We start from the raw sequence: 20,928 nt of genomic DNA, 5'->3' as shown, positions 1-20,928 counted from the left end.
TGGCTGCTCTAGAGCATAACATCTGTAACTAGAAGAGTTTATCAAACCTTCACCTGGATTGTGTTAAGCATTGTGTATATCTCTCTTTAGTTTCAAACAATCTCTCAAAACACTACATTGCAGATCTTTTATCCATTTACAAATTGCAAGCTGCCATCAGTAATTTTTTTTTCAAAAAAGAACATAACACACCGTGTGGATAAAAACATTCAATTTTCCAATCAAAATAATGTATTTTATTTGCATCTTTCCCCTGTGCAAAACATATGTTTAGATACCATCAATCTGCAGTAAAGCTGTTTTAAATATTATCACAACAGGCAAAGACTAAGATACAGGAAGTCTTTACATTTAGATACAAAAGATATAGTATTCAATTTATAGAGCATTTCATTAATGCAAAGCATCTCAAAACAAGCGCAGCTCGTCTGATAATACAGTCACTTGCAAGTCTTCAGAAGTTTTCCCATAGGATTCCAATGTCCCCATTATCTTCTTTCATATATGTTAAGCAGCTTTAAGTTAACCAACTATTTCAGTTGGGACAAACACAATAACATTGAGTCTTGAAAAGGTGAAAGCCATCATCGTCTTATTGTTAAAAGGTTCTTGACTCCCACTGGGATTGAGTAGTATCTAGAAAAAGACAGATATGATAACAACAAAATATAATTAAGTGTCTTTGTAAACAGGATAAGCCATGCGTTCAATAGTCAGGCTCCTCTCAAATGGCAGAACTAAGTTTGCAATGACCTCTGTCAGATGTAAGCTATCTGCTTTGGCTGATTGATTGACAATAGAGAAAGCTATAATGTTGCTAAATGTAGCTGTATAAACGTTATTTCAATGATGCAAGGTTTAAGCTCTATAGCAGATTGTGGAGCAGTATGGACAGGTACATAGGTTGAATATTTGCAGTATTTTTTTCTGAATTAATATAACCTCTTTTGGAAGGAAAACAATGTAAAATATTAGCAGTTTTGAAGAATTCACTTGCATTTTCTTTAAGTGTTCATTTGAAAGAATAAAAACAATGCAAAAAAACGATAAAAGAACTGACATTCTGAAGATCTAAAGAAAGGCAATGATGGTTAAAATATGCAAGAGAAGAAACACAGTTCCTACTGTAAAATGTAGTGAAAAAAACTCAGCGAAAAAAATAACACTTGTTTATTTTTCTGTCATTATTGCCATATGAGGGCTTGTTTTTCTCAGGGCAAGTTGTATTTTTGAACGACACCATTCATACCACCCTATATTGTACTGGCAAACAGGAAAAAAAAATTCAAGTGTGCTGAAATTGCCAAAAAACTGCAATTGCATGATTATTTTTTTTGAGAGAGTTATTTATCACTATTTTGAAAAAGTGACATGTCAGTATGATTCCCCAAGTGAGTACAAGTTTATAGATACCAAACATGTATAGTTTTACTTTTATCTAAGTAGTGAAAAAAAAATCGAAACACGCGTCGAGGTGCTGGGCAGTGTGGTCCGTTTTTCTGGGTCTGTACTCTTTTGATCCTTGCACTGGCATAATGTTGTCTACCATATTCGATTGCTCTATTGTGGCTATATACTAATTCTAATTGAATAGTGTGCAAACGATATGGTGACCAGATTTAAGGTCCTTATATATTCATATAGTTACATATTGGTAATTTATGATTAGGATGTTCTTATATGATGAGCCTCTTTTCATTCTACACTTGCACTTTATATAAATCATGAGTGTCTGGTAATATCAAATTCTTTTTGTACCCAGAAATGTATATATATAATCTTGTAACTGATTATCTTTATTGCTTTTTTGACCACACTGCACCAGTTTTCTTCTTGTATGGTTTCATGGGGTAGGGTGTTTTTATATCTGTGGGTACCAGCACTTAATATAAAACTGTAGTTTTGTGATAAATTATATGATGTAATAAAGCTGAAACTTTTTAACCTTAGTGTTTTTTTGGATAAATTACTGAATTCTATGCAGACCCTTTTTGGTTTATTAGTCTTGAATTGGTGAGGTTTTGCTATGTTAAATATTTAGGTTGATATGGAGTTCTATTTCCTTTTTTGGTTTAACTTTCATTCACATATGTGTTTAGACACAAATGTGAAAAAATGGCACCAGTGTCATGTGTTTTGGATCAGTGTGTCATCAGCGTATGGTCCATGTGTCCACTTTTACCATCAGATACAACATATACATGCAACACAGACATATGAGCCTTAGTAAGGGGGAGGTTAGCTGCTCCTCCCTTTTTTTCTCCTCTTTGCACATGTTTTTAATAGGAGGTTTGTTTTTGAGGCTCATGATCAGAGGAGCTCAGGCAATATAACTGTCTTGATAATCATGGACAGAAAAGAAAAATATACACAAACTAAAAAAAAACCCAGTAAAATCTGTTTCAGTATAGGTTTTCAATTGGTAAAAAGAAATTAATTCCTTTTAAGTAATACATCTATCAGTAATATATATCATGCATTTAAAAAAAATGGTAAGATCCTAAAAGACAGGTGGACACTTGAGGTCCAAAGATTATAAGACTGCATCTTTTTGTGTCTTATTTGAGCAGCTTGCAGCAGATCGGATATTTCTGCTGTGTAAAATGAATGCTCTACTCCCATTCAAAGATCTCCTGCCAGACTATTGCAACCTTTGGCTTCTAGCATCTTCAACTTCAAACAAAAATAGCAGAGCCTTAAAATGTTATCTAGACTTATTTCTCTTTCCGTCACAGCCATCATAGATATAAAAGAAACAAAAGTTCATTCCAGGTAGAGTTTTAAGGGCAATATTCTTCTCACTTAATTCTCTACTGGTTTTTTACTTGTTAGTTGAAGTATTGTAGCTTTCAAACTCAAAGACACACTTTTTTTCCTCCAAAAATAGTACAGGTGTACCTGGCTTGCTGATGGGGGTGACGGGGGTGGTGGAATGGGGTCGCAGGAGGCAGGATCAGGCTGCAGCAGCGACTGGGGTTAACATGTATGCCGCTATTGAAATACAGTAGATGAATATTCCCTACTCTCTATCTCACCCACCTCTCTCCAGTGAAGCTGGTGCCGAGAGGTGGGGGAATTTATGGGCATGGGGGGCAGTGAATATTCATTTTCAATAATAGCGGGCACATGTGTTTGCCTCAGTTGTTGGATTACGGCAGCGGCTGTGCTGATCTTATGTCTATGCTATTAAACAAAATAAATATTCACTGCTACCCACACCAATATTCAACCCCACTCCTCTGTGTCAGCTTTAGTGCAGACAGGTGGGTGGGATTATGGGCATGGGGAGCAGTGAATATTCAATTTGGATTAGCCAGCAGCTGAAGAGGATGCCGCGCAGCGGGGGAGAAGAAGGAAGTTGAATATAATAGCTTATTTCTTTTATGTGTGTGGCATAACGGAAAAATTACCCCTACAACTTAGGAGTGCCTCATGGTCTGATGTGTCTTATGGTCCAAAAAATAAGGTAACTGCAAATGTTTTCTGCACATTGTATATTATTAATATCAATGTACTGAATTACAAGTGGGATAAATGCAAAAGGAAGCTATGATAGAAAAGGGAATATTTGGATAGTCCAAGAATATGTGACGTAGTTTAGAAATAAATTGTATACTTGCCTTTCCTGACAACAAAAAACAGAGGTCACTAACCACCCCAAAGGGGATCACCACAAGCACATAAAACATAGCATGATAAAGAGAAAAAGGAAAAAAGATTGCGCCAAACACAGCAGGATCACCCAAAATATAACCTTTATTTAGAAAAATAGTGAAACACAGAAAGAGACAACAATGATTAAAAACATTTAAAACAAAAAGTCAAAAAGACTAAAACCAGGCACATCCCTGAAGAATAAGCTTATAAGCCATATCAACCTCCCATACAAAAACAGCTCTAGAAAATGAGAAACACTGATATACGTTTACTGAGCTGGTGATCCGTAACAATGGTTTAGGAAACCACCATAAGATAGGAACAATTACTAGGTTAAATAAATAATAACTTGGCTAAATAATATAAGTTTACTGAGCTGGTGATCCGTCACAATGGTGCAGGAAACCACCATAAGATAGGAACAATTACTAGGTTAAATAAATACCGTATTTTCCGGACTATAAGACGCACTGGACCATAAGACGCACCTTGGTTTTAGAGGAGGAAAATAGGAAAATTTACGCAAAAAATATGGTCACGACACACTGTTATGGGGCGAGGATCTGCTGCTGACACTGTTATGGGTGTAATGTCCCCAAATTCTCTACTAAGGTACCACAGCCTGATAATGATCCTCTTGCCTTCTATATACAGTATATGTCCCTCATCCTGGTATAGCCCCCATCCTGCTATATACCGTCATCCTGGCATATGGCCGCATCCTCCTATATACCTGCATATGGCCGCATCCTGCTATATACCCCATCCTAGCATATGGCCTCATCCTGCTATATAACCCATCCTGGCATATGGCCCCATCCTGCTATATACCCCATCCTGGCATATACCCCATCCTGCTCATATGCCCCCATCCTGCTCATATGCCCCCATCCTGCTCATATATTCCCATCCTGTTCATATACTCCCATCCTGCTCATATACTCCCATCCTGTTCATATACCCCCATCCTGCTCATACACCCTCATCCTGATCATATACCCTCATCCTGCTCATATACCACCATCCTGCTCATAAACCCCATCCTGCTCATATACTCCCATCCTGCTCATATACCCCCATCCTGCTCATATAGCCCCATCCTGCTCATATACCCCCATCCTGCTCATATACCTCCATCCTGCTCATATGCCCCCATCCTGCTCATATACTCCCATCCTGCTCATATACTCCCATCCTGCTATATACCCCCATCCTGCTCATATACCCCCATCCTGATGTATACCCACATCCTGCTATACACCCTCATCCTGGTGTATGGCCCACATCCTGTGGCACATAAAAAAAAATAAACGTTCATACTCACCTTAAATCACTCCCTGCAGCATCGCTCCTCCTCAGTCTGTGTCAGCAGCAGCGCTGGAGTGTGGAGCCGGCCACGATCCCTGCAGCATTGCGAAGTCATCCTGTCTGTGCTGGCAGCGGCTTTTTGTGGACACGTGCGCACAGCGATGACGTCATCGCTGTGAGCACCGCTAGTCTCCACACAGCCGCCGCTGGCACAGACAGGAGGACATCGCGGTGCTGCAGGGATCATGGTCAGTGAGTTATACTGTTTCACTGCACCCCGTGCTGATGATGATGCGCGGGGAGCAGTGAATACAGCCACACATGATCACTCCAGACTGTAGTTGCCAGGGGTGATCATGCGGCCAGGCTGTTTAATATGCGCGCATTCCCCGCCCATCACCCCACCCACCTGTCAGCGCCGGCTTCAGCGCTGAGAGATGATGGGTGAGATGATGGTCGTGCATATTAAATGAGCGGGTCCACGTGGTCACGGCAGACTGCTACAGCCTGCTCATGCCGCCGATGACCCGCTCCACCACAGCAACCTCATTCCCCGCAGTCCTACATTCAGACTATAAGACGCACCCCCCCACTTTCCCCCAACATTTGGGGGGAAAAAAGTGCGTCTTCTAGTCAGAAAAATACGGTAATAGGTTTGCTAAATAATATAAGATTACTAAGCTGGTGATCCGTCACAATGATGCAGGAAACCACCATGAGATAGAAAATTGGAGCAATCTCTAGGTTAAATACATAACAGGTTTGCTAGATCAATCGTAGAAAACAATACAATACAATCGGTATTGGCGTATACAGCACAAATTGTACAACAAATTGTATGATTCATTTTCTCCGGTTACCCTTGTGAAAATGCAAAATTTGGGGATAAAGTAATATTTTTGCGGGAAAAACCTACAATTTTCATTTTTCCTTCCAAATTGCTTAGTTTCTGCTTTTCAGCAGTTTGAAAGATGCAGTTTTAGAGTTGTATCACTTTTGGGTATTTTCTGTCACCTCGGCCTCCCAAAGTCACTTCAAATGTGATGTGGTCCCTAAAAAAATTGTTTTGTAAATTTTGTTGGAAAAATAAGAAATTTCTGATAGACGTTTAACAGTTCTGTCTTCCTAACAATATAAAATATGTTTCAAATATGATGCTGATGTAAAGCAGATGTGTTAAATGTTATTTATTAACTATTTTGTGCAACATAAAGCTCTGATTTACAGTTTGAAAATTGCAAAATTTTTAACATTTTTGGCAAATGTCAGATATTTTCACAAATTAATGCAAAAAAAAATCATCCTAACTTTACCATTAACATTAAGTACAAATGGCCCAGAAAAAAACTATTTCAGAGTCAGTTGAATCCATTGAAGCGTTCCTGCGCTATAACCACATAAAGTGACACTGGTCAGAATTGTAAAATTTGGTGAAAACAGGCTCGGTGGGTGAAGTAGTTAAGAAGAGCTAGAACTTCTAACACAGTGCCTTGAGGGTGATGCACTCAGCCAGATTGTGCTTTACATTAATAAGAGGCAAACACACCAACAGGCTGTTTCCAGATATTCAGGTCTCGATCTATCTATCTATCTATCTATCTATCTACCTATCTATCTATCTATCTACCTATCTATCTATCTATCTACCTATCTATCTACCTACCTATCTATCTATCTATCTACCTATCTATCATCTCTTTTTCAATCAAAAATAAATTAGTTCCTGTCTTTGACTTACCTGTTTGAAGTTAGATTATAGTAGCCACTTTCTTCTAAAACCTCTTCAATCATTGTCTACACCATAAGCAAAACAAGGAGTTAGACACGGCCTCAAACACTCAGTCATGAAGTTATATTTTACCATACCTGCAGTTGCTCATAAGTTATTCCACCATCAAATTCAAAGGCTCCAGTGTTTCCTATTGCCATGAAAATAAACATGTATTACACTTACATTATAGATTTTATAATTAACAAATCAAATATAGAATGTGAAGTGGTAAAAATATGTTTAAAAAACAGGATGGTTTTTTGATAATTCCTTTACAGAACATGACATCAGAAAACAAAAATATATATATTATATTCATAGTCTATACAGCATCAAAGATGATTGCTTTGTCTCTCTTCCATTCAATATGACATTGTGCTTAGAGGGACACTTCTGCACGCTACATTGGAAATTTGCCGAAGCAAACATCTGATGCCTGTATGACATTGCCCACGTGTCTAATTAATTAAAGTAGAAAGTACAGGTATTCGATTGAACAGAATATGTGCACAATACATTAGCATCAGACACAAGGCAGGTCATCTTTTCTGCCTAATGAACAGCAGCAGATTAGGTAGAAATAGTTTTTCTGCCTTGAGGTCCATTGGCGGAGCAAAGGACAGGTTAGGTGCTGGAAAGACCCTTTTTAGGCTTTGGCTCTGGTTCATCAAAACGTGCATGGGGAATGCACACCTATTAATGAATGAGAAGTGTCTGACAAGCAGTATGCACCTTGCTATTTCTCTTACTGAAGTCTATGAGTTGAGAAAGATTTCTAGCATGAGGAATGACACTGTTGGTCATGAACTGGATGAGCTGTGGCGTCATGCCCCCATCTTGACCTGGTTCCGTGGAGCTGGCAGAAACAATTGTGAAATTTTGCAACTTTTGAAAGCTTTTGTCGATAGTTTTCAAATGTAAAATCTTTGACCTGAGTATATAAAAATATGTTTGTTTTTGTAAAATAAATATTCTACCTGGCTCTCCGAAAATCTCATCTGGGACCATGGTTTAAACATTAAACCAAATGATTAAAATTCCATTCAACATGAAAAAAAACAAAACTAAATATAACATGTAGGATGTTTCATCAAAATTGTAAATAGAAAATAAAGTGCATCGTACTAAATCATCCTAGTTAGAGAAATCTTTTCTTTTAAGCTTCCCTGAATCATCCCTGGCTCAAAATCTATTAAAGTACAACTAGGATGAGGCAAACAGGAGCTACAGCCAGCTGTCATATTTGTACCTCTAATAGAAGATGCATTTAGTTACATTATTTAGCCTTGTAGTGGGAACACAAATAGACAATAACTGAAGATCAAAGCAGTAGTGATTGTGAGCATACACACATAATACCGTGGTAGGACATTCTTTGAAAACCACTGCTTTATGCCATAATTTATTATTACCATTTTTATTGTGCCTCTCTTTTATAGTGACACTTTGATCTGTACTCAGCTTTGATTACGACAAAATCTGTAAATTAAATTTTATATGAAAACTAATAGCTTTCAATCAAATATTTTATCTACATTTTGTCTAAACATGATAGCTTCAGCTTTTTATGATATCTCCAGTCCCTGATTGTGCCTGACTATATATTCTCACTTCATAGTGGCTTTCTCGTTTTAACTAAGGGGTAGGACATTTTTCCTGAATTGTTAACCTTGTGGGTAATATAATAACCATAATTCAATCATCAAGATGCCAGGAATGTTATAGAAGTTCAATTTACATGGAATGGAAAAAAGTAAGGTTCTAGATGTTATTTTAGGGATTTTTTTTTTAAGCAAACCTGTTCTGTCTTCAGAGATTAGTGACATCCCGTACGTCTGTAGTAATCCATGGCAGTCATCAGCAAAGAATTCTATAATCTCAGGAGAACCCTGTACAACCTATAAAGACACAAATTGTTTTATAATGATACCTAAGAAATGGTCCTGTGTCATGATTGAACAAAGGGATTACTGTATTGATATTCTGTAAAACTTGTACTTGGGAATTGCATTTTCAACAAACTTTGCATAAATCATTAGTACAAGTTGTTATAAGAAACTTTGTAATATATTTAATCAGAGATAGCTGCATCTTTCTCCACTTATGATACACTTCTTCCCCTCCTCCCTAAACTCATCATCCACTTTGAAAAAGCAACTCAACTCCGTCTTGCTCAGCACAACATGGACTGCCAGCCCAGAAAGACATCAGTTTATTCCTCCTATTATAGACTATGTAGAGATAACAGGATGGAGGAGTGAGGAGCAAGGTGACAAAGTAAGCAAAGAGAGAGACACAGAAATATCATGCTAAGCTTTCAAACAAGTCTTTTACCTCACCCCAGAGCTGGTTTCACATTTACACTGCTCAGTACTGCTGTATAATTTCCTCCATGCTGCTGCTATCTGTGTGGTAACTATGAAATGAAGAACAGGAATCCCTCTCTGTGCTGTATATGGGAGACAACAGAACAGCGGCTCTCATGCCTCCATCTCAGTCACAATTGAAAATTACGAGATAGAGCTTGCAGAGGAAAAACTAGAGAAAATGCAACATACAAGACATATACAGTTAGGTCCAGAAATATTTGGACAGTGACACAAGTTTTGCTATTTTAGCTGTTTACAAAAACATGTTCAGAAATACAATTATAGATATAATATGGGCTGAAAGTGCACACTCCCAGCTGCAATATAAGAGTTTTCACATCCAAATCGGAGAAAGGGTTTAGGAATCATAGCTCTGTAATGCATAGCCTCCTCTTTTTCAAGGGACCAAAAGTAATTGGACAAGGGACTCTAAGGGCTGCAATTAACTCTGAAGGCGTCTCCCTCGTTAACCTGTAATCAATGAAGTAGTTAAAAGGTCTGGGGTTGATTACAGGTGTGTGGTTTTGCATTTGGAAGCTGTTGCTGTGACCAGACAACATGCGGTCTAAGGAACTCTCAATTGAGGTGAAGCAGAACATTCTGAGGCTGAAAAAAAAGAAAAAATCCATCAGAGAGATAGCAGACATGCTTGGAGTAGCAAAATCAACAGTCGGGTACATTCTGAGAAAAAAGGAATTGCCTGGTGAGCTTGGGAACTAAAAAAGGCCTGGGCGTCCACGGATGACAACAGTGGTGGATGATCGCCGCATACTTTCTTTGGTGAAGAAGAACCCGTTCCCAACATCAACTGAAGTCCAGAACACTACAGAACACAGAACAAATACAAAGGGTTCACATCTAGATGCAAACCATTCATCAATTCCAAAAATAGACAGGCCAGAGTTAAATTTGCTGAAAAACACCTCATGAAGCCAGCTCAGTTCTGGAAAAGTATTCTATGGACAGATGAGACCAAGATCAACCTGTACCAAAATGATGGGAAGAAAAAAGTTTGGAGAAGAAAGGGAACGTCACATGATTGAAGGCACGCCAAATCCTCTGTAAAACATGGTGGAGGCAACGTGATGGCATGGGCATGCATGGCTTTCAATGGCACTGGGTCACTTGTGTTTATTGATGACATAACAGCAGACAAGAGTAGCCGGATGAATTCTGAAGTGAACCGGGATATACTTTCAGCCCAGATTCAGCCAAATGCCGCAAAGTTGATCGGACGGCGCTTCATAGTACAGATGGACAATGACCCCAAGCATACAGCCAAAGCTACCCAGGAGTTCATGAGTGCTAAAAAGTGGAACATTCTGCAATGGCCAAGTCAATCACCAGATCTTAACCCAATTGAGCATGCATTTCACTTGCTCAAATCCAGACTTAAGACGGAAAGACCCACAAACAAGCAAGACCGGAAGGCTGCGGCTGTAAAGGCCTGACAAAGCATTAAGAAGGAGGAAACCCAGCGTTTGGTGATGTCCATGGGTTCCAGACTTAAGGCAGTGATTGCCTCCAAAGGATTCGCAACAAAATATTGAAAATAAAAATATTTTGTTTGGGTTTGGTTTATTTGTCCAATTACTTTTGACCTCCTAAAATGTGGAGTGTTTGTAAAGAAATGTGTACAATTCCTACAATTTCTATCAGATATTTTTGTTCAAACCTTCAAATTAAACGTTACAATCTGCACTTGAATTCTGTTGTAGAGGTTTCATTTCAAATCCAATGTGGTGGCATGCAGAGCCCAACTCGCGAAAATTGTGTCAATGTCCAAATATTTCTGGACCTAACTGTAATTGCCAGATGTAGCTATTCTTCATGTATATAAGTATGAGAGCTTATTCTACAGTTTCCTTGAAAGTATAGTTGCCCTTTAAGTTCTGTGTAATATTAAAAGTGTTTACACTTTACAGTTGTAAAATAATTTGTCATCTTTTATGTGTAATGTACAATAATTGTTTGGAAAATGATTATTTGCAGAGGATGAACAATATGGCTGCCCTTCCAGTTACCACTTTGATAAAAATGTCCACCACAATTATACAGAAAATTGTCAATGTTTTTACATAAAGTGAGCTAATAACTGAACTCTCAGGCATATTTAGTCCAGGGTATACAAAAGTCAAATGCAAAATGAACTCTTAACACATTTGTTGGATCTTTTGCCTGTCAAAACACTAGAAAAGCAAACATACACTAGCTATGAGAAGATGTAGACTTGCATTATAATTTACAACAGTTTCTAGAGTAAATAATAAATTTGTTGAACTGCGGAAAAAGACACAACCTTGTCCTAATTTCTGCACACTTGTACGAAAGGCGGTGAGGCTATCACAAAATTACATACAGTCACAATTTTTTTTTCCACAGCAGCAATTTGTTCAAAAATGCTAAACTTTTATGGGTTTATACAATAAACAACAATCTCAACTTGTTTTTATGTCAATCTAATGTCTCCAATTATATCTTTAAAGGCTTTGGATACCATTGACATAGAAATAATTTTTGGGGTTTGCCTTAGTTTATAAAAATTGTATTAATTTTCTGAAATCTTCATTCCATCATTTACTTTCAGACCCCCTAATATGTCATTTTAGGTTGTAAGGAGAACCCACTCACCTGCATTATGCTGCAATCTAATAGCGGCATACAGCATTCTCTGGCTGCACAACCTGCTTACCAGTCAAAGTCGCCGCGTAGTGACAGGTAACTCAAATTTTGTAATAGCAAAATGGTAAAAAAAAAAAAAGACAAAGACTATGTGCTATGTACTATTATGGGCAAAGGTGCACATATCTTTTTAACCCCTTCAGCCCCCAGGCGCTTTCCATTTTTACGTTTGTTTTTTTTGCTCCCCTTCTTCCGAGAGCCGTAACTTTTTTATTTTTCCGTCAATCTTGCCATATGAGGGCTTGTTTTTTTGTGGGACGAGTTGTAATTTTAAATGAAACCATATAGTGTACTGGAAAACAGCAAAAAAATTCCAAGTGTGGAAAAATGGCAAAAAAAAGTTTGATCACACAATAGTTTTTGGGACATTTTATTCACCATGTTCACTATATGGTAAAACTGATGTGTTGTTGTGATGCCTGAGGTCAGTGCGAGTTTGTAGACACCACACATGTATAGGTTTACATATATCTAAGGGGTTAAAAAAAATTCACAAGCTTGTCCAATAAAAGTGGCGTATGTTTTGCGCCATTTTTCAAAACCCGTAGCGTTCTTATTTTTTTGATGTATGGCTCAGTGACGGCTTATTTTTTGCGTCGCGAGCTGACATTTTTAATTATACCATTTTTGCGCAGATGCTACGTTTTGATTGCCTGTTATTGCATTTTGCGCAAAACTTGCGCGACCAAAAAACATAATTTTGGCATCTGAAATTTTTTTGCCGCTACGCCATTTACCAATTAGATTAAATAATTTTACATTTTAATAGATCGGGCAATTCTGAACGCGGCGATACCAAATATGTGTATATTTTTTTAATCCTTTCATTTTCAATGGGGTGAAAGGGGGGTGATTTTAACTTTTATGTTTTTTTTTTCTTTTTTAAAACTTTTTTTTAACTTTTTATTTATTTTAGTAGACCCCCTAGGTGGCTATATGGATCAACAATCCGATCGCTCTGCCCTATCTGCTGATCACATCTATACAGCTGTAAACAGCAGATATGCCCACTTTATGCTTCACTCGGCTTCGGGCCGAGTGAAACCAAAAGCAATTCATGTCAGCTACAGGAGTCTTCACATGACCCTGTGCTACCATGGCAACCACCGAAAGTCACGTGATCACGCACGTGACTTCCGGTGGGGGCGGCGGTAAGTAAAAGTAATGGCCGCGCGCATATACATCTCGCTGCTAGAATTTGGCAGCGAGTTGTAAGGGGTTAAAAGTTGCAGGTGGAAGCAATTCCACTTGTAACTTGCAGGCGCACATGTCAGCTGTTAAAAACAGCTGATATGTGCGTGGATCGCCTCGACCTGCCCACGGCAGGGGGCGGGGATTAACCTCACACGATCCATGATGGATATATCCCTCATGGGTCGTGAAGGAGTTAATCCTCTATATAAAAAGGTCCCTGTAAGATTTTTGAAGAGCTTAGAAGTTTTTCATCAATTGTACTTCTCCAACAGATACATTTTATCTGATTTAGATAAGGGCAGGCTAATATTTCTATGCTCAACCTCCACTGTATTTAGTGTTTATAGCCCCCGTCACATTTAACGACTTTCCAGCGATCCCGACAACGATACGACCTAATAAGGATCGCTGGTAGGTCGCTGGTGAGATGTCACACAGTCAGACCTTACCAACGACGCAGTAACGATGAGCGACCTATATAACGATCTTGGCGGCGGTGGGACCCTGTTAGGAGGTCGTTAGTAGGCGTAAAACACAGCAATGCATCCTGCCCAGCAGGACATTGCCTTTGAAGAAAATGGTCCGGACCATTCCGCAACGACTAGCAATCTCACAGCAGGGGCCTGATCGCTGATAGGTGTCACACATAATGAGATCGCTGGTGAGATCGTTGCTACGTCACAGCAACTGTGACTCAGCAATGATCTCGTTAGTGATCTCGTTGTGTGTGATGGGTCCTTATGAGTCTACCAGAGAAAACAGAGTACACCACTTGGCTATTTCCCAGCTTTCCTCCATAGACAATGAGTGGTGTATAGGCTGCATGCTCACTTCTGCTCAACTTTACACTGGGCACTGGAGAGCTACATTTTCTGGACACAGAGACCCTTTTTTAGGATTGCAAGTGGTTGGCACTCCATCAATCAGTGAATAATTCTTTATTCTGTTCATAATTTTCATTTATGGGAATAATCAGAATTGGGTGATAATTTTTAATTTTGGGAATACTCCTTTATTAAAGTACATTTATTAACCAATCTAATACATATATTCAATACCATGCACATGTACACTATATGTATTAAAAGCCAAAGACAAAAAGGGATCCGAGAAGTACATTTCCTTGCATTATAGATAGAATTAAAGTAGCTCAGGTGCACATACCATAGGAGTACTACACAAAATATCATATATCAGATATCTATAGGTGGCTCCTGGTACCTTTGATACTTGCAACTCTAATATTCAGATATTAACACAAAACTTAGCAATAGTGTATAATAACAATGCTGAGATGTAAACGTGCAGGCACAAATCTAACATGAGGAACCATCAGAATATGATATTATATGTTTTTACTGTCAAAGACTCAGATGTAACAATGAAAGCAATAGCAATGGATAAGGAGATCCTATAAGGAATATAAAAATACCTATAGATACTTGATGTGATAATACCGAGTTCAATGCTGGCAAAACAGTTAATTTATTGCAGTATGTTTTTGATTTATTCTTTTTTATATTAAATAATAAAAAAGGGAAGGTATAAACTTTCTGGGGAAGCATAGACTTGCAGCCTACAGCTTTATTTTTTTTCAGGCTGGCTAAATGAGCATGTACATGTACCAATGGCGGGTCTCTTGACCTGAATGCAATAGCCTCACAGGCCTATGTGAGGTTGTTGTGTTCAGCCCAAGAGATTTGCAGCTGGCCCGAACATTGAGGTCCATACTAAGACTATAAATGTCGGACATGTGAAACTAGCTTTGAGGTTGGAGTCACACTTGCGTGTGACTCACGTGAAGATCACGTCGCACTGCCAGGACTGGCTGGCTTCTCTCCAGATAGGAGTGTGTCAGGTGCATAGAAATACATGAAACTGACCAGAGAGAAGCCGGCAAGTCAAGGGAGTGCAACGCGATCCTCAAGCAAGTGACACACAAGTGTGACTCCAGCCTTATTTGGATAATGTATTTCAACTTGAGAAGCCAAAGTTATTAAGTGTTTATCCTTTTGCTCCCAGATGCTCAAATTGTGACAAGTACCTACTATTCCTTGAACAGCTCTTCCTTACTTCTCTTACCTCAGTTTTTGTTTCCTTTATTATTTATTTTAAGCCAATGAGGTCTGTGCACCTTTAATTTTAAAAACGGCTACCTCTGTAAATCATATTAATTATATATAACGATAACTGATTTTGAGAAAAATGCATATATATTTCTCTATGTTTCAATAGAGAATCTTTTCTAATTTAATATACTTACCAAGATAGAAGAAAACCATATGGAGAGTGGCTACTTTGGAAAGGGGAAGAAAGCTGTCATTAATAATGTAGGTGTTCCTGACTTTACTAATGGAGTCAATTTGATTGAGCGTGTTCTTCATCAAACAACTAGATTGTATTAATATAGAAGACAAAAATTTAGCACTATGATGGACAGAGGATACTGATGGGAGTAAATACAATTGGGAGAGTATTACACAATGCAAGGGTTTTTTTAAAGCTAATGTTGTGTTTGTGAAGTTTATAAGACAAAAGTCTTAACCATCTGATTAATGTGATGAGCATCATTTAAAATGTACTCACATAGGAACGTTATAATCATATTCATGATAAGACTTTGAAAAGCACCAGTCATTATATTATTAGTGAAGAAGGTCTTAAAGACTTATGACAACTTTTAAAGGGAAGGTATTACTAGAGATCTATTGTTTAAATCAGGTTATTGTAATAAATGTACTATATTTTTTTAAACAAATCTTGTTAATGTTTTATTTTCCATATCACAACCTGTACTCAAAATAATAAGAAGATATCTTTCAATTTTCACACTGACCAATGGGCCTTTTTAAACTCAAACTTTCTGTTGTTTTAGGAAACAACCCATAAGCATAGCCACAATACACATGTACATAACCATAGCCATTAATCATGTAATGTGCCTGTGCACCGGTGAATGTTTAGGGGATAGGAAGCAGGGTCAGAGGAGACATCGCCTAAGGGGAATGGAGAATACTGTGTTAAAAGCTGTATATCTTAATTATTATTGTGACCCTGCTTCTGCTGATTAGGAGACTTTTTTTAATACTTTTCCTAGATAAAAATTGTCCAAGAAAGCCAAAATGGCCAGTTTGAAAGTTGCAATATAACTAATTTGTTTTTTTTAGTTTAATAACAATCTAAGTATGATGGCTTCCCTTTAGCCACTTCCAGGCATATGACATAATTTTACTTTGATGGAAGCTCAGAAACTACTACATAACTAGGATCTACCTCCCAACACCAGTGTATGGAGCAGACCTCTGCTTGCCGCTGTTAACCTCTTAAAGTCTGCTGTCAATCTCTGGCAGCAGCATTAAAAGAGCATGGACCATTGGATACACTGTTTCACACACCAATCCATGCCCCCCAACTGCAGAGTGCCAAAGGGTTGCCATGACACTCTGGGTTCTGATGAAGACCCCTCTGCCTGTCATGATGGTTCTCTTATGAAAACTACCCTGTGACTAGACTTTATAGCAGACAGTCATTTATACTTTCTAATATAGTATATATACTGAAATACTGTGGTATTAAAATATACAGTACAAGCGATCGGGTGACCAAAGGATCAAGTTACCTAAGGGAACTAACAAATAAAGTAAAAAAATATATATTTTTAAAAATATTAAAAAATAGTTTGTATCATTCACCTTTTCCCGCTTAGAAATAATGAAGTAAAAAATTTTTCAAAAACACACATATTTGGTATAACTGTTAACAAAAAAAGTCCAACCTATCAAAATATAAAATTAGCCTTTCAAAATCTCGATAAGAATAAATATGTGAGCTTGAACTGCAAAAATCAAGGCTTTTAGAGGGATCCATTGACCAAAAATGAAGATATTATGAATTCTTTGAAAATGGTAACACAAGCAAATTTTATATTTTATTTTTTGCTATTTTTTAAATCATGGTTACAAGTAATTTTTATCAATCAATGAATACCATATATAGAAAACCCCAAAACAATTGTGGAATTGCATTTTCTCTGTTTTACAGTACATCAAATGGTAAAATGAATTATGCCAAAATTACAACTCGTCCAGCCAATAACAAGCCCTCATTAGTCAATGTTGACAGAAAAATGAAAACGTTAATGGCTCTTTGAAGAAAGGGAAGAAAAAATGAAAGTAGAAAAAATGGAAACTCGTACAAGGGCAAAGGGGTTAAAAAAAGAACATGACAGCTGATTCATGCTGCCTAAACCACAAGACCCTCTTATTGCATCCATGAATGTTTTGCTTTAAAATACTGGGGCGTTTAGAAAGAAGAAAAACTTTAACAGGCGAGATATTGCAAAGAAGTTGAATGGTCAAAGAGGCAGGTTTCCCGGCGGACACTTACCGCCCTGCTCCCCTACAATGACAGGTATCTCCTTATATACAAACATAGGAAGAGACTTGTCAGTCAAAGGGAACATGGAGGGGGGAAGTTTACGGGGACTATACATGACTGCAATAACAGAGCCGATCTCTAATTCATTCATGCTACTCTTAGTTCCTTTATGAAATAATATGCTTCTTTGACTTTCTTACAGACAACCTCTGGTACAGGGGTGGGCAATAAATTTTCCCATGGGGCCGCATGAGAAATTGAGATTGGTTTAGAGGGCCGGACTAATATAATTAACTCAGTTCTACCCAATATACTACATCACTACACCCCCTCCATATACTACACCTGTAATAAACTACACCACTACACCCCCCATATACACCTGTATTATACTACACCCCCTCAATATACCTGTAATATACTACAGCCCCATATACACCTGTATTATACTACACCACTATATAATACACCTGCGATATACTACATCATTACACCCCTATATACTACACCTCTAATATACTACATCACTACACCTGTAATATAGTACACCTCCATATAGTACACCTGTAATATACTACACCCCCATATAATACACCTGTAATATACTACACCTGTAATATACTACATCACTACACCCCATATACTACACCTGTAATATAGTACACCCCCATATAGTACACCTGTAATATACTACACCTCCATATAGCACACCTGTAATATACTACAACTCCATATAGTACACCTGTAATATACTACATCACTACACCCCTATATACACCTGTAATATAGTACACCCCCATATAGTACACCTGTAATATACTACACCTCAATATAGCACACCTGTAATATACTACAACTCCATATAGTACACCTGTAATAAACTACATCACTACACCCCTTTATACACCTGTAATATACTACATCACTACACCCCATATAATACACCTGTAATATAGTACACCCCCATATAGTACACCTGTAATATACTACACCTCCATATAGCACACCTGTAATATACTACAACTCCATATAGTACACCTGTAATATACTACATCACTACACCCCTATATACACCTGTAATATACTACATCACTACACCCCATATACTACACCTGTAATATAGTACACCACCACATAGTACACCTGTAATATACTACACCTCCATATAGCACACCTGTAATATACTACAACTCCATATAGTACACCTGTAATATACTACATCCCTAAACCCCATATACTACACTTGTAATATAGTACACCCCCATATAGTACACCTGTAATATACTACACCTCCATATAGCACACCTGTAATATACTACACCTCCATATAGCACACCTGTAATATACTACATCACTACACCCCTATATAGCACACCTGTAATATACTACACCTCCATATAGCACACCTTTAATATACTACACCTCCATATAGCACACCTATAATATACTACACCTCCATATAGCACACCTGTAATATACTACACCTCCATATAGTACACCTGTAATATACTACATCACTACATCCCTATATACTACACCTGTAATATACTACACCTCCATATAGCACACCTGTAATATACTACACCTCCATAGAACACACCTGTAATATACTACATCACTACACCCCATATACTACACCACTATATACACCTCCATATAGCACACCTGTAATATACTACACCTCCATATAGCACACCTGTAATATACTACACCCCCATATGTCACACACCCTGCTCCCCATACAGCCTGCACCCCCATATCACACACACTACACCCCCATATGTCACACACCCTGCTCCCCATACAGCCTGCACCCCTATATCACACACACTACACCCCCATATGTCACACACCCTGCTCCCCATTCAGCCTGCACCCCCATATCTCACACACCCTGCTCCCCATACAGCCTGCACACCCAGATCACACAAACTACACCCCGATATGTCACACACCCTGCCCACATATCTCACCCTGCCTGTACCCCAACTTACCCCTCTCAAACACTCTGCACCCCTTCACATCCTTCTGTCAGTCTGCAGCCCTCATATGCCACTCACCCTGAAACTCCATCTTCCCACATATGCCACTCACCCTGCAACTCCATCTTCCCACATATGCCACTCACCCTGCAACTCCATCTTCCCTCATATGCCACTCACCCTGCAACTCCATCTTCCCTCATATGTCACTCACCCTGCACCCCCTCCCCCTCATGTCCCCTCTTTTCTCATTACCAGTCATGTGTCCACATCTCCTTCAGGATTCAGTATCTTTGCTTTCTGCCCGGCATCCTGTGTCTCCTCCCACACAGTCATATCGGCGTGACGTCCTCGCAGGTCCTGCAGTATGAATTATTCCGTCTGCTGTGCTGCTCCTTCTCCTGCCGGGCGGGAACTTTTGAAATGACACACGCAGCGGAGTACTGACAACGTCAGAGCGCGAGCGTGTGTCACTGACAATTAGTGCTGGCAGGGAACAGAGGAAAGACTCCTGCGTTCCGCTGCCTGCACTTACTGTGCGGACCTGCAGGATCTCTCCCTGCTCGGCACGCTGCAGCCCGGCTCCACTGCACCGGCTGAAGACGGGCGGGCTGGTCACAGAGAGTAGGCGGGCCGGATGTGGCCCGCGGGCCGCCCCTAGCCCAGGTCTGCGCTAATATATGCTCTCATTCAATAGCTGTTTATTTTTATCTCAATATCAGTGTGCCGTTTGATATGAAAATGACTTGCAGTTTCTCAAGTAAAATATATCTTTGTACCGTGTTAGCCAGTAGGGCTAAAAAAAAAAATGTTTAAAAGAACTGAGAGTCCTCAGTGGTTGATACCTTTTAATGGCTAACTGAAAAGATGGTAATAATTGCAAGCTTTCGAGACTACTCAGGTCTCTTCATCAGGCATGGTATAACACAAAATCTGAAGAGTCACATATTTATACACAACAGGACATATCCTTTATGTCCTGTTGTGTATAAATATGTGACTCTTCAGATTTTGTGTTATACCATGCCTGATGAAGAGACCTGAGTAGTCTCGAAAGCTTGCAATTATTACCATCTTTACAGTTAGCCATTAAAAGGTATCAACCACTGAGGACTCTCAGTTCTTTTAAACAATTTTTTGCAGTTTCTCCAATTTCAAAATAATAATAATTTAAAAAAGTATATATACAGCAACCCGTGATGTGATAAATGTGCACATATACAATTCAATCAGAGATGTTTGTGTAGAATATCCATGAAGGGCATTAATAGTACTGTCCTTGGATAAAAGGACATGCAATCATGTACATTCTTAGAAAGAAGTGGCATAACAAGGTAACGCATTTACTGTTTAACCATCTAGAGATAACTGGGTGACCTTATATATTGCCACATGGGAATGAAAGGTGAGATTGTAAATACCTTGAAGTCATCTACTCTTCCCAGTCTAGCATTTTGTTTTCTCCCTCAATAAACCATACATATTTATACATTGTGAGACTGTGACCGGGGTTATCTATGACGGCCGGTATGTCTCGCCCCGGTTGTGCTCACTCCATGATAGAAAGTAAATCCACTATAGGGTTAAT

General features: G+C 38.6%; 1 protein-coding gene across 3 annotated transcripts in view; it reads right to left on the bottom strand.

The window, feature by feature from the left end:
- Positions 1–255: 255 nt before the first annotated feature.
- NEK10 (NIMA related kinase 10) overlaps positions 256–20,928 on the bottom strand; it is a 368,787-nt gene continuing 348,114 nt past the window's right edge. For all 3 annotated transcript variants that reach the window (XM_075316653.1, XM_075316655.1, XM_075316654.1), the window contains 4 exons: positions 8,535–8,634; positions 6,832–6,884; positions 6,704–6,759; positions 256–636 (listed from right to left, as the gene is read on the bottom strand). In XM_075316653.1, the coding sequence (XP_075172768.1) occupies positions 585–636; positions 6,704–6,759; positions 6,832–6,884; positions 8,535–8,634 (261 nt within the window). In that variant the 3' untranslated portion in view covers positions 256–584. The remainder of the gene's footprint in view (positions 637–6,703; positions 6,760–6,831; positions 6,885–8,534; positions 8,635–20,928) is intronic.

The sequence above is a fragment of the Anomaloglossus baeobatrachus genome, chromosome 6, assembly GCF_048569485.1.
Source record: "Anomaloglossus baeobatrachus isolate aAnoBae1 chromosome 6, aAnoBae1.hap1, whole genome shotgun sequence".
NCBI classification, from domain to species: domain Eukaryota; kingdom Metazoa; phylum Chordata; class Amphibia; order Anura; family Aromobatidae; genus Anomaloglossus; species Anomaloglossus baeobatrachus.
The sequence above is the reverse complement of the archived record's forward strand: the minus strand, read 5'-3'. Positions and strand labels throughout refer to the sequence as shown.